The following is a 14,656-nucleotide window of genomic DNA, read 5'->3' on the forward strand; positions in this document are numbered from 1 at the left end:
AACGTTTTAACCACTGGGCTACCCCACCGCCCCCATAACTTGAAATAATGTTCAGCAGATCCTGAAATGGCTATTGGATACAATTGCAATGACTTAGATCACTAAATACCAGTATTATCAGGTGATAATAGATAAGTTATGCCTAAGAATATCTTCAGTTTGAGAAAACTGTCACCTTATGCACCTCAGGCTGGGACCCATCACCACTAAACATGTTCTTCTCTGAACTCATACAGCACCAGGAACTAACATTCTCAGTCTACCAGTCTTTATTATGATAGTATGTAAAGCAACCCTTAAAACTGGCATGATAACTAAACTATTCAGCAGTTTGGTAAAGAACTACAGTTTCAGTGCCAAGTTCTGAGGTTGCCTTGTCTCACTAAATCTCCCCACTGCAAGCTGGTGGTTCCCCACAGGATGTTCAGTTTGAACGCCCTAATTACTAACATCATCAGTTGTTCACTCTGATAACAACCTTGGAACTGAAGGAGATAATGAGAATACCTGATTTAACTGTAACTCTTGATGACTACACAGTGGTCAGGGATATTTAAAAACTCCAGCCATGGATTATACCAAACTAGTCAGTCAAATATCCTAAAAATCAAAATCAAATTGTAAGACGTACCCATCAAAAGAAGAAAAACAGATTTAATTAGTGTTTAAGATTTCTCTTCAGTAAATCAACTATTCTTCCTGAAACCTGAATCTTTTTTCTGTGCCGCTTCTAAAATAAATCGGAACGTGAGCATTATTTGGCCTCATGTCACTGATGGGCGTATGGCCAAATTCCGTTCCCCATTTGGTGGCAGCCATTTCCCATTTTTGTGGAGGGTGGTTTGTGTGGATTCCTGACGCTAGTACTCACTGGCTTCAGTTGGCGGGCTATTACAAGCCTGAGGAAAGAGAGCAGACGCTCTAGTAGTATTTATACTTGTAGTAATGTGTAGAAGATTTGTCCTGGTCAGTGTGAAGAGGGTATGGACAGATAAAGTGCAGTAATAACCAACACATAGACAGGAGTGCTAATCTGGGCAGTTATTTACTGAATCGCAAAAGAAATATGAATATTACAAATGTTTGAAATTACATGAAAAAACACATAAATCAATTCCTGGTGTGTTTGATACTCAGATAGCCATTCTTGTCAACTATGTGATCTGATGATACTGAAATGGCTGCCAATGGAGGCTATACTCATTACTAAAATGTCATTTCCCATAATTCATAAGTGACATTAATAAAGGGAGCAACCCAAGGACATCTTATAGGCATCATCACAAAATTTCCAATTGGTTATGAAGAAAGATCATTAGACTAATGCTTAGTCTATAGTAGAGTAGATATTATTTTGATAGTAACAAACAAACCTATCATAAATTGAAAAGGAGCCCCAGGGAGACCAGAGACTCAGAACCTGGGGAAATCTAGACTTGCCTCATTTAGGGCTTTAGCACTGCAGGGAAGGCTAGGCTGTGGGGAAAATAATGTGGTTCAGGGACTGTGAGACAGACTAAAAGATCATTTGTGTGTTCCTTATAAGTACTCAAGTTTTCCTTTCACGTTTTTATAAGGAAACACATATCTCCTTATTAACAACTGTATCACGGTCAGCTATGATTTGCTATATTTGCATGATCATAACCCAGTTGTAGTGAGTATGATCAGGGTTAGGGTTAATCATCGGTGGTTACAACAACTAAAAGACATTTTCAGTGTTATCTCGGTGAGTTAGTAAACCAGATGTTGACAACAGGAGCAATGACTTATGCTGTCATGTCACACAGTCAATCTGTATTGCCTGGTCCAGACTCCATTATAGACAGACTGCCCGCCATATAGCTGGAGCTGGAATATTGTTGAGTGCGGCATTAAACAACAACCATACTGTCAATCAGCTCATGCATTGTATTCATCTAATCCTTATTTGGGTGAGTGAGAGATGGAGTGAGTTTTATGCTGCTTTAAGCATATTCCAGCCATACCATACTGTATCTACTGGGTTTGAGGTGGAAATGTTGTGGTAGAGTGTGGCACACTACTGATCCAAACTCAACCCTAACTTGCAACAACCCGTGTTTCTGGTTTGGTTGTTCAGTTTGGCTTTGTGGTTTGCTGAGTTAAGACTGACTGACTGAGTTTAGTTTTACGCCGCTTTTAGCAATATTCCAGCAATATCACGGCGGGGGACACCAGAAATGGGCTTAACACATTGTGCCCATGTGGGGAATCGAACCCGGGTCCTCGGCGTGACGAGCCAACGCTTAAACCACTAGGCTACCCCACCGCCCCCTGCTGAGTTAAGAAGTAAGAGTTCAGGGTTTATGAATACTGACTTATGATTTGTGGTTTGGCAAATGTTTGGTTCTGGGATAGTGCTATGGAATCTGTTGTCTGGTTTGGTTTTTTGATGTCTGTTAAGCATTAGGTTTGATGTTTGGGTTAAATTAGTTTTCAAGAGGTCAGGACATTAATAGTTATTGGTAATCATGTAACTATTTGATTAAATCAAAATGAATAACGTCTTACTTATTTCTTACAAAAACATATTTCATTAAAATTCTGTGTATCTCAAATACATCAGCCTTTTAAGAGTAACAAATTCCAAATATTGTCCAATATGATTTCCCTAGAGGCACCTACAGGGCAAATGACAGCACAAATCCAATCATGCTACAATACCCAGAAAACCTACTACAGAGCCTACACCAAGGCCATGTTGAAGATAGCCAATATAAAGGTTCACTTATGAATGGCCAAATAGTGCAACACAGCATAAGACCATCATGGCGCTTTGGGCCAAGTAAACTCCCGAATGGCCCACAATGGATGGAAGCATACCTGGAAGGAGGCAGGGAGCAACTGGGATGCTTCATCCTTGAGTTAACCTGAGATTTAAGACTAATCAGGTATCACAACAAGCTGGAGTGCTTCCTGGGGAAGGGATCTCCACGCTGATGGAGTATGACAGTGTGAAATTGGCCTCATCCTGATGCAGCCCATACATTAGCACTGACTGCTTGACTACCTGCAGTATCCAGGATATGTCCCACAACAGCTTGGTGCCGGCATCAAGTCAGTTTGGTGGGGGCTTGACTTGCACAAGTCTCTAAGGTAATACTAAATAGTTTAAGTGATAATTTCTAAAAAATGTAAATATTCCTCTAACAGACTGGCGTCCTTCCGCTGATCTAGGCTTTCCTTTGTGGTCTTGGATAGAATTACCACACATCCATTGGCTTAGCATTCAGTACAGCCTTGGAGCAAGGCTAGCTGAAGCCTTGAGGTTCCACTTTCTTTATGTATTCTGGGAAAGTCACATGTGTGAGTGAGTGAGTGGACTAGCGAATGAGTAAGACTGAGTGTGGAGATGTGTAACTGAGTAAATGAATGAAAGTGACGGTGAGTAGATATGTGAATGTGTGGATGAATGAATGAGTGAATGACCAGATAAGTATGTGGGTGAATGAAAGTGCTGATGGGTGAGTAAGTGGGTGACTCGATGAGTCTGTCAATGACAGAGAAAGTAGATGAGTGTGTAGATGAGTGAAAGGATGAATACATTTATACGTAAGAGACTAATTGCCTACTCCTATGTCAAGTTAGCTGCTATACATATATATCAGTTACAAAGCAAACACAATGCTAACTTGAAACATATATACTGAACAACATTAGAAACGCACCACCCACATAATACGAAATATCCCTGTGAGACTGAAATGTACCCATGACATCTGAGCATCGTGGGTGCGTTTTAGTGTGGTGTGTTTCTAATGTTGTTCAGTATATATACTATTGAACAAAACTGTATCACATTCAAATTTTGTCAAATTTCCGATATGAGGTCAGTCAAGGTTAATTCATCTCAATGAATATTTTATCTCCCCAATAAAATGTTGCTCTTAATGGATATATGTCCACCAAGGGAAATAATTCCATCACATATAAACCATTAAGGTTGCACACATCATACCATCTGACGCCATCAAATCTTTAGCACTATCTTGGTCATGTATTTTTTTAATGTGAAAAGAAATGCAAAAGCACAATCCCTGAAACTTCTAAATGTTTGTTCCAAACCCTGCTGGTGTATAATATTTTCTGAGCAATGTCTACATGATAATTGGTAAGAAGGAATCCCTGTCTCAAGTACTTGTACAAACATGAGTTATCTTATCTAGGCTATGTCTGCATCAGCAACAAGAAACAAGATGTCCCTCCTAAAGATCCTACTTCAAACTGGCTACTTCCTGAACTGGCCACCCATCCATCATGTCCAGCTGACAATCATAACATTAACCTGGAGCAGTTGTGTGGAAAACAGTTCACTTAATGTCACCCTTTTATAGCTAGTGGTCAAGAATTTGGAAGTACATGTATATGCAGGCTTGACGAGGAAACTTGAATGGCCAGTGGTGCATAAATCATTGAAAAATGCTGACATTTTGGTAAAGTAAATGTATCATAAAGAATTATTGAACGTTATTTGAGTGAAGTTGAGCTTTGGCTAAAAAGAACAGCTGAGAGTAAAAAGTACAAACTGATCACTATATACAACTCAAAACAAAGTAAATGAACCCATGATCTTTTCACCAGATCATGGCATGAGAGAGGAATAAATTCCACTGCACTAAAACAAGAGGACTACACAAAGTTCAATGCAATGCAACTCCGATGGATAAAATGTTTGTTTATTTTTGTATGCATTTAGCGAGTATCAGAAAAAAATAATACTGATCCCTTTACAAATATATATCTTGTGCATCTGTACCATACTTAAGATATTGACTTATATGAAGATGCTTAGTCCATAGTCTGGAGCAGACAGTTTCATTGACTGACATCAAAGGTATCCAAGTAATTGGGATATGATGACATACATCAACCAAATCAGCAAGTCAACCAACTCAGCAAGTCAACCAAGTCAACCAACTCAGCAAGTCAACCAACTCAGCAAGTCAACCAACTCAGCAAGTCAACCAAATCAGCAAGTCAACCAACTCAGCAAGTCAACCAACTCAGCAAGTCAACCAACTCAGCAAGTCAACCAAGTCAACCAAATCAGCAAGTCAACCAAATCAGCAAGTCAACCAACTCAGCAAGTCAACCAAGTCAACCAAATCAGCAAGTCAACCAACTCAGCAAGTCAACCAACTCAGCAAGTCAACCAACTCAGCAAGTCAACCAACTCAGCAAGTCAACCAAATCAGCAAGTCAACCAACTCAGCAAGTCAACCAAGTCAACCAAATCAGCAAGTCAACCAACTCAGCAAGTCAACCAACTCAGCAAGTCAACCAAGTCAACCAAATCAGCAAGTCAACCAAATCAGCAAGTCAACCAAATCAGCAAGTCAACCAACTCAGCAAGTCAACCAACTCAGCAAGTCAACCAAGTCAACCAAATCAGCAAGTCAACCAAAACAGAAAGTCAACCAACTCAGCAAGTCAACCAAGTCAACCAAATCAGCAAGTCAACCAACTCAGCAAGTCAACCAACTCAGCAAGTCAACCAAGTCAACCAACTCAGCATGTCAACCAAGTCAACCAACTCAGCAAGTCAACCAAGTCAACCAACTCAGCAAGTCAACCAAGTCAACCAAATCAGCAAGTCAACCAACTCAGCAAGTCAACCAACTCAGCAAGTCAACCAAGTCAACCAACTCAGCAAGTCAACCAAGTCAACCAAATCAGCAAGTCAACCAACTCAGCAAGTCAACCAAGTCAACCAAATCAGCAAGTCAACCAACTCAGCAAGTCAACCAACTCAGCAAGTCAACCAAATCAGCAAGTCAACCAACTCAGCAAGTCAACCAAGTCAACCAAATCAGCAAGTCAACCAAATCAGCAAGTCAACCAACTCAGCAAGTCAACCAAATCAGCAAGTCAACCAACTCAGCAAGTCAACCAACTCAGCAAGTCAACCAAGTCAACCAACTCAGCAAGTCAACCAACTCAGCAAGTCAACCAAGTCAACCAACTCAGCAAGTCAACCAACTCAGCAAGTCAACCAACTCAGCAAGTTAACCAAGTCAGCAAGTCAACCAAATCAGCAAGTCAACCAAATCAGCAAGTCAACCAAGTCAACCAAATCAGCAAGTCAACCAAATCAGCAAGTCAACCAACTCAGCAAGTCTGACCTATAGATTCTATTAGTTGCCTCCTACGACAAGCAGGGGCTGCTGAAGACCAGTTGTACCAGGCTCTTCACGGGGCCAAACTCTTGCAGTACTAGTAGACCAACACTTAGTCTCTGAATATACATCATTTTGAAAGTAACAAATAAACCCATTTACATTGAAAAGGAGCAAAAGTGAAAAGTGAGATGGGATTCAGAACCTGAGGAAATCTAGACTAGTTTCATTAAGGGTTTTAGCACTGCAGGGAGGGCTTGGCAGTAGGGAAAAACTATGAGTGGAGACCACAGAATAGGATATTTTATATAGCCTGTGCTAGCAGTCATTAACACAAAATACTCCTTTTCCTACCTTTTCTGATTGGTACTGGGGCATGCAACTTATTTAAAACTTGCTGCAGCATATTTCCTGTCAAGAATAATTCAATAGTCACATAAAAGAAGAGTATATATGAGTCCTTTTGGTTGCCATTAATAGACATACAGATATCTTACTTCTGCGGCAATAACTGTTCTTTGTACACTGCTTATTTCTAGTTTTTTTGTTATCTGGTTAAACAAATCCGTTTGATGCCAGAGGTATTATCCCCGAAGCGAAACCCAAACAAGAACAACTTATTGAGAGAACTAAGAATTATGTAAAAATACCACAATAATCACTTCATTTGAACAAAAAGAATTTTGTGGATACATTGTGAAAACATGAATGATATTTTGGCTACTCTGTCTTAACATAAATGTCGATATTCTACAGACAGCTGCCTCCTGTGTGTAACCCTGGGGGAAATCGCACAGCATTACTGATCATTCACAGTTGAGATTTGCCGGTACTTGTTTGCAGCGTGTAAGAAAAAGCTGAATTGCAAGCAAATTGATTGAGCTTGCCAGCTTCTCCACAGAGCAACACAATGTAACTGGAACATTACACTACACTCAATCCTGGCTCAGAATGATCCATCATGTCGTATATTAGATAAACAGTGTTTTGAAGTCTGAAGTCCTCTTGCTGTAGATTTGCTACCTCTTATTTTAATTTGGTACAGAGCACCTTAGTGCTCTCCCCTGCATACCCATTAACTCATCTCCCTACTTACTCCCTTCCTCCCACCTACTCAACCCCCACCCACCCCACTACATACAAACACACATTCCAATATAATTTTTTGTTTGTTTGTTTTTTGCTTAACGCCACACTTAGCACATTCAGCTATATGTCACGGTCTGGAAATAATTGAGTCTGGACCAGACAATCCAGTGATCAAGATCATGAGCATCGATCCAGTAAGTGAAAAATCTTAAACCTTACTTCTTTTTAATTAGACATATATGACAAAATGGAAAGAATCTAGATGTATCTATTTTGAAAAGAGTTAAATAATCTTAACATAAAACATCAGAAAACCTCAAGTCAGTCTGCATGACTATTACACACTTCAAAAGTCGTCCCAGGAATAATGTTCTCAAATCAACCCGACACCATATGCGTCAAATGCATTAAATACACAAAACAGCCATTACCTTCAAATGCAAACACTACATCAAAAATGGCTGCAGTCTCGTCTAACGATAATAACAGCTTTTGTGGTAAATGTCATAATTTATTACAAAAACATCTCACAGAAAGACGTAACTGTGACATGAAGCTGCTCCAGGCATAGCATGTGGGTGTAGTTTCATGTCAGAATTTATTTTAGATTTCAGAAAATTCATTTCCTTTTAACCTGTGCCTTTTCGAAATAATTGGTTCTAGTTGCGTGCAAGAGTGTTATAGGAAAACACATAAATTGTGCTGCCATTCTCCTGAAGAGGGACGCTAAACAAGCCCGTTGGGTTTAATTCAGGAACCTGCCAGAAGTTGGAGTGAAGGGGGCTGGAAAGTGATTATTAGTTAGGGCTGTACATGATGAACATTCCAGAGCAGCTACTAGCAGGACGTGCCATCAATGCTACCCTATCCTGCGATGTAAGAAACACTAGATAATTCCAACCTATCCTGGCTTCATGAAGACACTTTTACAATGTTGACCTAAGTCCTTATCCTGGTCCTCTTGGTGCTTTCTATACTGAACAAGTCTAGCTCTAGGGTAATAATTAATAGTTGAAACGATAATTTAAAAAAATATAAATAATAAGAACACATTGTCCTTCTAATAGACCGTCGCTTATATAGACTTGCCCCTTTAAAGGGTAGAATTACTATAAATACATGGGTTTAGCATTTGGTACAGCCTTGGAGCAAGGCTATAGTCTGTTTGCAGTGAAAGCGTACTGATGAATTTCACTTTAAACAAAAAAGTAAATCGAATAAAGTGAAAGTAAGATTGCGAATCCTCATAATTTTACCTTGCCAAATGAACCTTTAAATTTCAGAATTTTATTCAACTTAGGATAAAAGTTGTTTAACAAACGATCATGGTTTCAAACTGCTATTATTAGTTTGTATTATAAGGGGTTATGAAACATTAGATGAACAAGTATGGTTGGTCTAAGTTAATGCTCATCACGTACGCGACGTGCATTTGTTTCACTGTTCCAACTACTACCAGGTGAAGGTGAGGTGAGGTGAAATTGGGGTTTAACGATTTTCAATCTTAATTTCACTTTATTTGATTTACTTTTGTTTGAGAATATTTTGCTCACATTATTTCCTCATACTGTTGTTATGAGTTTTATTGTATGTAAACATTACATTGTTGTGAGACAGTTTCAGGCAAACTGGGGCTGCTTGTATGCGGCTGCTTGTACTAGCCCAGACTGAAGCTGGTTTTATAGTGCTAGATCACTGAGATACCATGCCGCAGTGAAGCATGAATACCCCACTCAGACACATTATACTGACTCCGAGCCGACCAGTCCTTGTTGTACCCATTAATGCCGAGCGCCAGGCAGGGACCAACAAGTACCATATTTTAACGTCTTTTGGTATGACGAGGTCGGGGATCAAACCTGCGACCTTCCGCTCTCCGGGCGGATGCTCTAACCACTACACCACGGAGGCGGTTCCACCTGGTTGGACCTTGTAAGGAAAGAGCACTGTAGCTCACCTTGTTACATCTCCTCAGCTTATGATGTCAATGAAGACAAAAAATAGTTGATATCAGCATATATATTCAGATCTTCAGAGACCACATGTTACAGATACATGTGATTTGTTTCTTTGTTCTTTTACGCTGCACTCAGCAATATTACAGCTATATGGTGGTGGTCCATAAATAATCAAATCAGTGATCAACAGCATGAGCATCAGTCAACACAGATGGGACACCAACTATGTCAGTGAGCCTGACCAGTTTTACATTGCAACAATAATTCGTATAGGTTTGGATAACGGCTTCTTCCATGACCTTTTTATGTTCACCCGTAGACAATAATAGCCACAAATGGGTTATTGGTTTCCTTGTTGAAGTACTAATGTCTGTCAATAAACTATAATTACTGCAAACAGGTTATCGGTTTCTGTGCTGCGCTACCAATGTCTTACCGTGAGTATTGGTGAGGTTGAGTAGGAATCCGCATGCAATGGTCCTGAGTCGGTCGGCGCCTTCTGCATCGTTCTTCAGCTGAGTCCTCAGGAGGTCCAGCAGCTGCTTCATGGCATCGGCTTCATCTACAGCATTGCGGCCAGCATCTACAACACATTGATGTCATCCAGAGTGTCACACCAGTATAAATATCATAATGCATGGCACCATCCAGATAAAAAAGTACATACCATTGTACATACCAACCCTCTACAACACATTGATGTCATCCAGAGTGTCGCACCAGTATAAATATCATAATGCATGGCACCATCCAGATAAAAAAGTACATACCATTGTACATACCAACCCTCTACAACACATTGATGTCATCCAGAGTGTCGCACCAGTATAAATATCATAATGCATGGCACCATCCAGATAAAAAAGTACATACCATTGTACATACCAACCCTCTACAACACAATGATATCATCCAGAGTGTCACACCAGTATAAATCGCATCATAATGCATGGCACCATCCAGATGTACAAAAGTACATACCATTGTACATACCAACATCCAGATAAAAGTACCTACCAACCCTCTACAACACTACATCCACACACATGATAAATATCATAATGCATGGCACCATCCAGATAAAAAGTACATACCATTGCACCCTCTACAACACATAAATATCATAATGCAGTGTCACACCAGCACAAATATCATAATGCATGGCACCATCCAGATAGAAAAGTACATACCATTGTACATACCAACCCTCTACAACACAATGATATCATCCAGAGTGTCACACCAGCAGAAATATTATAATGAATGGTATCATCTGAAGATTTTGATAATAAAAGTACATACCATGGTACATACCAAATTGCTACCAGTATCGTCACACAATGATAGTTATATCACCAACAGCTCTTCCGACACACAACCAGAAAAGTGTTTGCATATGTGAATGACCAGGAGGACTGACTGACTGAGTTTGGTTTTACCCCACTTTTAGCAATATTCCAGCAATATCACGGCGGGGGACACCAGAAATGGGCTTCACTCATTGTGCCCATGTGGGGATTCGAACCCGGGTCTTCGGCTCGGCGTGACGAGTCAACGCTTTAACCACTAGACTACCCCACCGCCCCGACCAGGAGGATCTTGAGTGAGTGATTGAGTATGGTGTTACGCCGCTTTCAGCAATATTCCAGCAACATCACGGCAGGGGACACCAGAAATGGGTTTCACACATTGTACCCATGTGAGGAATTGAACCCGGGTCTTCAGCATGATGAGAAAATGCTTTAACCCTTAGGCTACCACACTGCCCCTCAGGAGAACCTTGAATTTTATATGGAGATTAAATATTGTTTCAGCTACAGTTGCCAAACAAGATTTCAATGAATGAAACATGTGAGCCTGAATATGTTTATGAAAAATAAGTTGCAAAATGTAATTATTGAGGTAGGCAATCTCTTTTTTTATGTAACAGTCTGAGGCAAAAATACTTTTTTCAATATTTTTCATACAAAAACATGTTTTGGGATGAAATCCCTGCATCCAGCTTATTCGTGCCACCCAGCAGTTGTTTCCATTAATGCATAAAGACCTTTGCTTAAATAAGATGCAAGATGCGATGAGAGGCACATGTAGCATATTGTAACCATTTCCACTGTTCATATGCTTAGTGATCTCTTTGTTTTGCAGACATTTGTAGAGAGGAGTCAAGTGTAAGACATTTATATCTGCACTGTTGAAAATTTCATTCTTATCACAGACAGAGGTAAAAAATAAATCAAGCTGTCTTTCAGTCATGGTAAATCGGTTTGTGCCAGTCGAATAAGACTTAGGTATTGTGATTGTTAAGTTGATTGTAATCCTGTTGGATTGACAGGAACTAAGGCTGTCTGCGCAAGTGGGCCTGATTAGCCAGACATTCCTTACTACACAAAGATGTTCCTAGCTGTTAATCCATGTAAGTTTGAAGTATTGATTGTGACCTTATTAATTGTACACTAAAACAAATACAGATCTTTCGTGAAATCAATAACACTTATTGATCTGACAAAGAATGTATTCTTCAGGTCCATATCTGATTTTTTTTCCCCATTTGGATGGTATTTCTAGTAATTTATGTTGGGAGACTTAACTTCAACACCTTGAAGTGACAGAACCATGTGACCAAACAACCTTCAGACTGCCATGCTTATAATCATCCCTGTGATCGATGAAAAGGAATTGTTTCAAACGACACCAACTGTCTTTTACCTATGTCAGTTGGTGCCCAAAGTTTTGGAACATACTTTCTTGAACTTGTATTTCATCATTATTTGTCTCCTAGCATCTTTAAGCATTATTTGTCTCCTAGCATCTTTCATCATTATTTGTCTCCTAGCATCTTTCATCATCATTATTTGTCTCCTAGCATCTTTAAGCATTATTTGTCTCCTAGCATCTTTCAGCATTATTTGTCTCCTAGCATCTTTAAGCATTATTTGTCTCCTAGCATCTTTCATCATTATTTGTCTCCTAGCATCTTTCATCATTATTTGTCTCCTAGCATCTTTCAGCATTATTTGTCTCCTAGCATCTTTTTCTTTAAGCATTATTTGTCTCCTAGCATCTTTCAGCATTATTTGTCTCCTAGCATCTTTAAGCATTATTTGTCTCCTAGCATCTTTCAGCATTATTTGTCTCCTAGCATCTTTCAGCATTATTTGTCTTCTAGCATCTTTCAGCATTATTTGTCTCCTAGCATCTTTAAGCATTATTTGTCTCCTAGCATCTTTAAGCATTATTTGTCTTCTAGCATCTTTCAGCATTATTTGTCTCCTAGCATCTTTAAGCATTATTTGTCTCCTAGCATCTTTAAGCATTATTTGTCTCCTAGCATCTTTCAGCATCTTCAGTCTCCTAGCATCTCTGGGGCGGTGTGGTAGCCTATTGGTTAAAGCATTCGCTCGTCACTCCAAAAGCCGGGTTTGATTCCCCACATGGGTAGAATGTGTGAAGCCCATTTCTTGTGTTCCCTCCATGATACTGCTGGAACATTGCTAAAAGCGGCGTAAAACTATACTCACTCACGCACTCCTAGCATCTCCAGTTATGTGTCTTTTTCCATCTAAATGGGGTATGTACTGTCATTCTCATCTTACAGGACCATAAACTCTGAAGTGTATCTTGAGATATTTTACTGTCATGGAACTTAAAGGTAAAAACTTCTGTTCAGAGACATCTTTCAAACAAACACATTGGTCAAATGCCTCTCGTGACTTTGAAATATGAACACACTGTCACTAGAACAACAGGTGCCTGGCACCAAATTTCAACCAAATCTGTGCAGAGGTTTTGGAGATATCTTACTAACAAACAACAAATTGGTCAAATGCTTTCAGTGACTTTGAAAATAAGTACCCCACTGTCAACTGAGAACTGTCAATATCCCGAAACACCTTGGTAACAGATTTGAACCCACTTCATGAGTAAGTTCCATAATCATCTTAATTGTAACAATTATGGGATGACATCCATTCCCAGAAGGATAGATGGAATCTAATACTCAGCCCTTGCATCAGTGCAAATGGACCAAGGTTAGAATTGGTCTTCAGCAACCCATGCTTGTCGAAAGAGGTGACTAAATGGGATTGGTTGGACAGGTTTAACTTAGTTGACACAGGTCATCATATCCTGAGAAGATTGATGCTCATGATATTGATCACTGGATTGTCTGGGCCAGACTGGATTATTTACAGCTGACTGCCATATAGCTGGAATATTGCTGAGTGCAGCGTTAAACAATTGCTGCATGAGACAAATAACACCCTGAAGCTGAAATTATTTCTTTTTCTTAATATGTCCTATTTGATCTTTGTTCCCACAATACCTTCCTCCACCTACACAAGGTGCTAAACTAGCACCATGAAGCTGCCTGGAGTGCCATGCCAGACTGTTCCCCCTGGTATTCCACCTGTGTGCAATATATGAGCTGTCTATTAGAGGAAGCAGTAGTAATAGGTCATCCTCACACTGGAGCCTGCGATATTGACAACAGACTGGAGATCTGTTTCATCTACAGCTGATATACATTTGGTCAGCACAGCAAGGTCACAACATTACACTGGAAGGTGAGCTGGATCTCGGTGATTCTTCATCTTGGTGAGGTTTCATCTCATAGGAATGTGTAAAATGGACCAAATGATATTTAAGATTGAACCCATTTCAACAAAACCTTTTTATCTAATTAGTCATGTGATGTATCTGAAATTCAGATGTTTTCGTTGTGGACTGAATGAACGAAAAGAAGATTGAAATACAACACACCTGCTACATTCTCACTGGCAACTCTGTCCTAAAATTAATTCATTTATAAAAGATATTTTTCTATATCCTAGCTATCAATGTTTTATTGAGTACATAAAAGCAAGGATGCTTGGAGTTTTGCCAAGTGTCCATATAACTGATTTATCTTGACCATTAACCCTAATATACTACACGAGTGAGTATAGGTTTATGCCGCTTTTAGCAATATTCCAGCAATATCAAGGAGGGGGACACCAAAAATTGGCTTCTCACATTGTACCCATGTGGGGAATCAAACCCAGGTCTTCGGCATGACGACCGAATGCTTTAACCACTCGGCTACCCAACCAACCCATATATACTACACAAAGAAGACATGGCATGACGTTAAGAATAGTATCATGAAAAACAAACAGGGATGTTTATCTTCTGTTGAGTAGCATTTAATAAACAAATCTAACACATCTGCTTGTGACAAATTGCACAATGTACAGACTGAGCGAATCCGACAAATTAGGTATTTGTTTTGCCTAGTTGTGATATTGACAAATGCACACTGTGTTAAGAGCCTTGTATTGACACTGTCGAGATCAAACATTGAAATCATGCTGACTAAGCACATCTTGCACACACTGCACAGCCATCCTAACACCAACAAACCCAATACATAATGTACCACAAGAAGCACAACACAGAGTCAAGGAGCCGGTTCCAGAGAACTAGAAACGGTAAACA

The 14,656-nt window shown here is 39.7% G+C and overlaps 1 protein-coding gene across 2 annotated transcripts in view; it reads right to left on the bottom strand.

The window, feature by feature from the left end:
• Window positions 1-14,656, bottom strand: part of LOC124261420 (rap1 GTPase-GDP dissociation stimulator 1-like) — an 89,076-nt gene that overhangs the window by 32,408 nt on the left and 42,012 nt on the right. For both annotated transcript variants that reach the window (XM_046695738.1, XM_046695737.1), the window contains exon 5: window positions 9,621-9,767. In XM_046695738.1, coding sequence (XP_046551694.1) covers window positions 9,621-9,767 — 147 coding nt within the window. The remainder of the gene's footprint in view (window positions 1-9,620; window positions 9,768-14,656) is intronic.

Source organism: Haliotis rubra, unplaced genomic scaffold (assembly GCF_003918875.1).
Source record: "Haliotis rubra isolate DU_JTF1 unplaced genomic scaffold, ASM391887v1 Scf8, whole genome shotgun sequence".
Lineage (NCBI taxonomy): Eukaryota > Metazoa > Mollusca > Gastropoda > Lepetellida > Haliotidae > Haliotis > Haliotis rubra.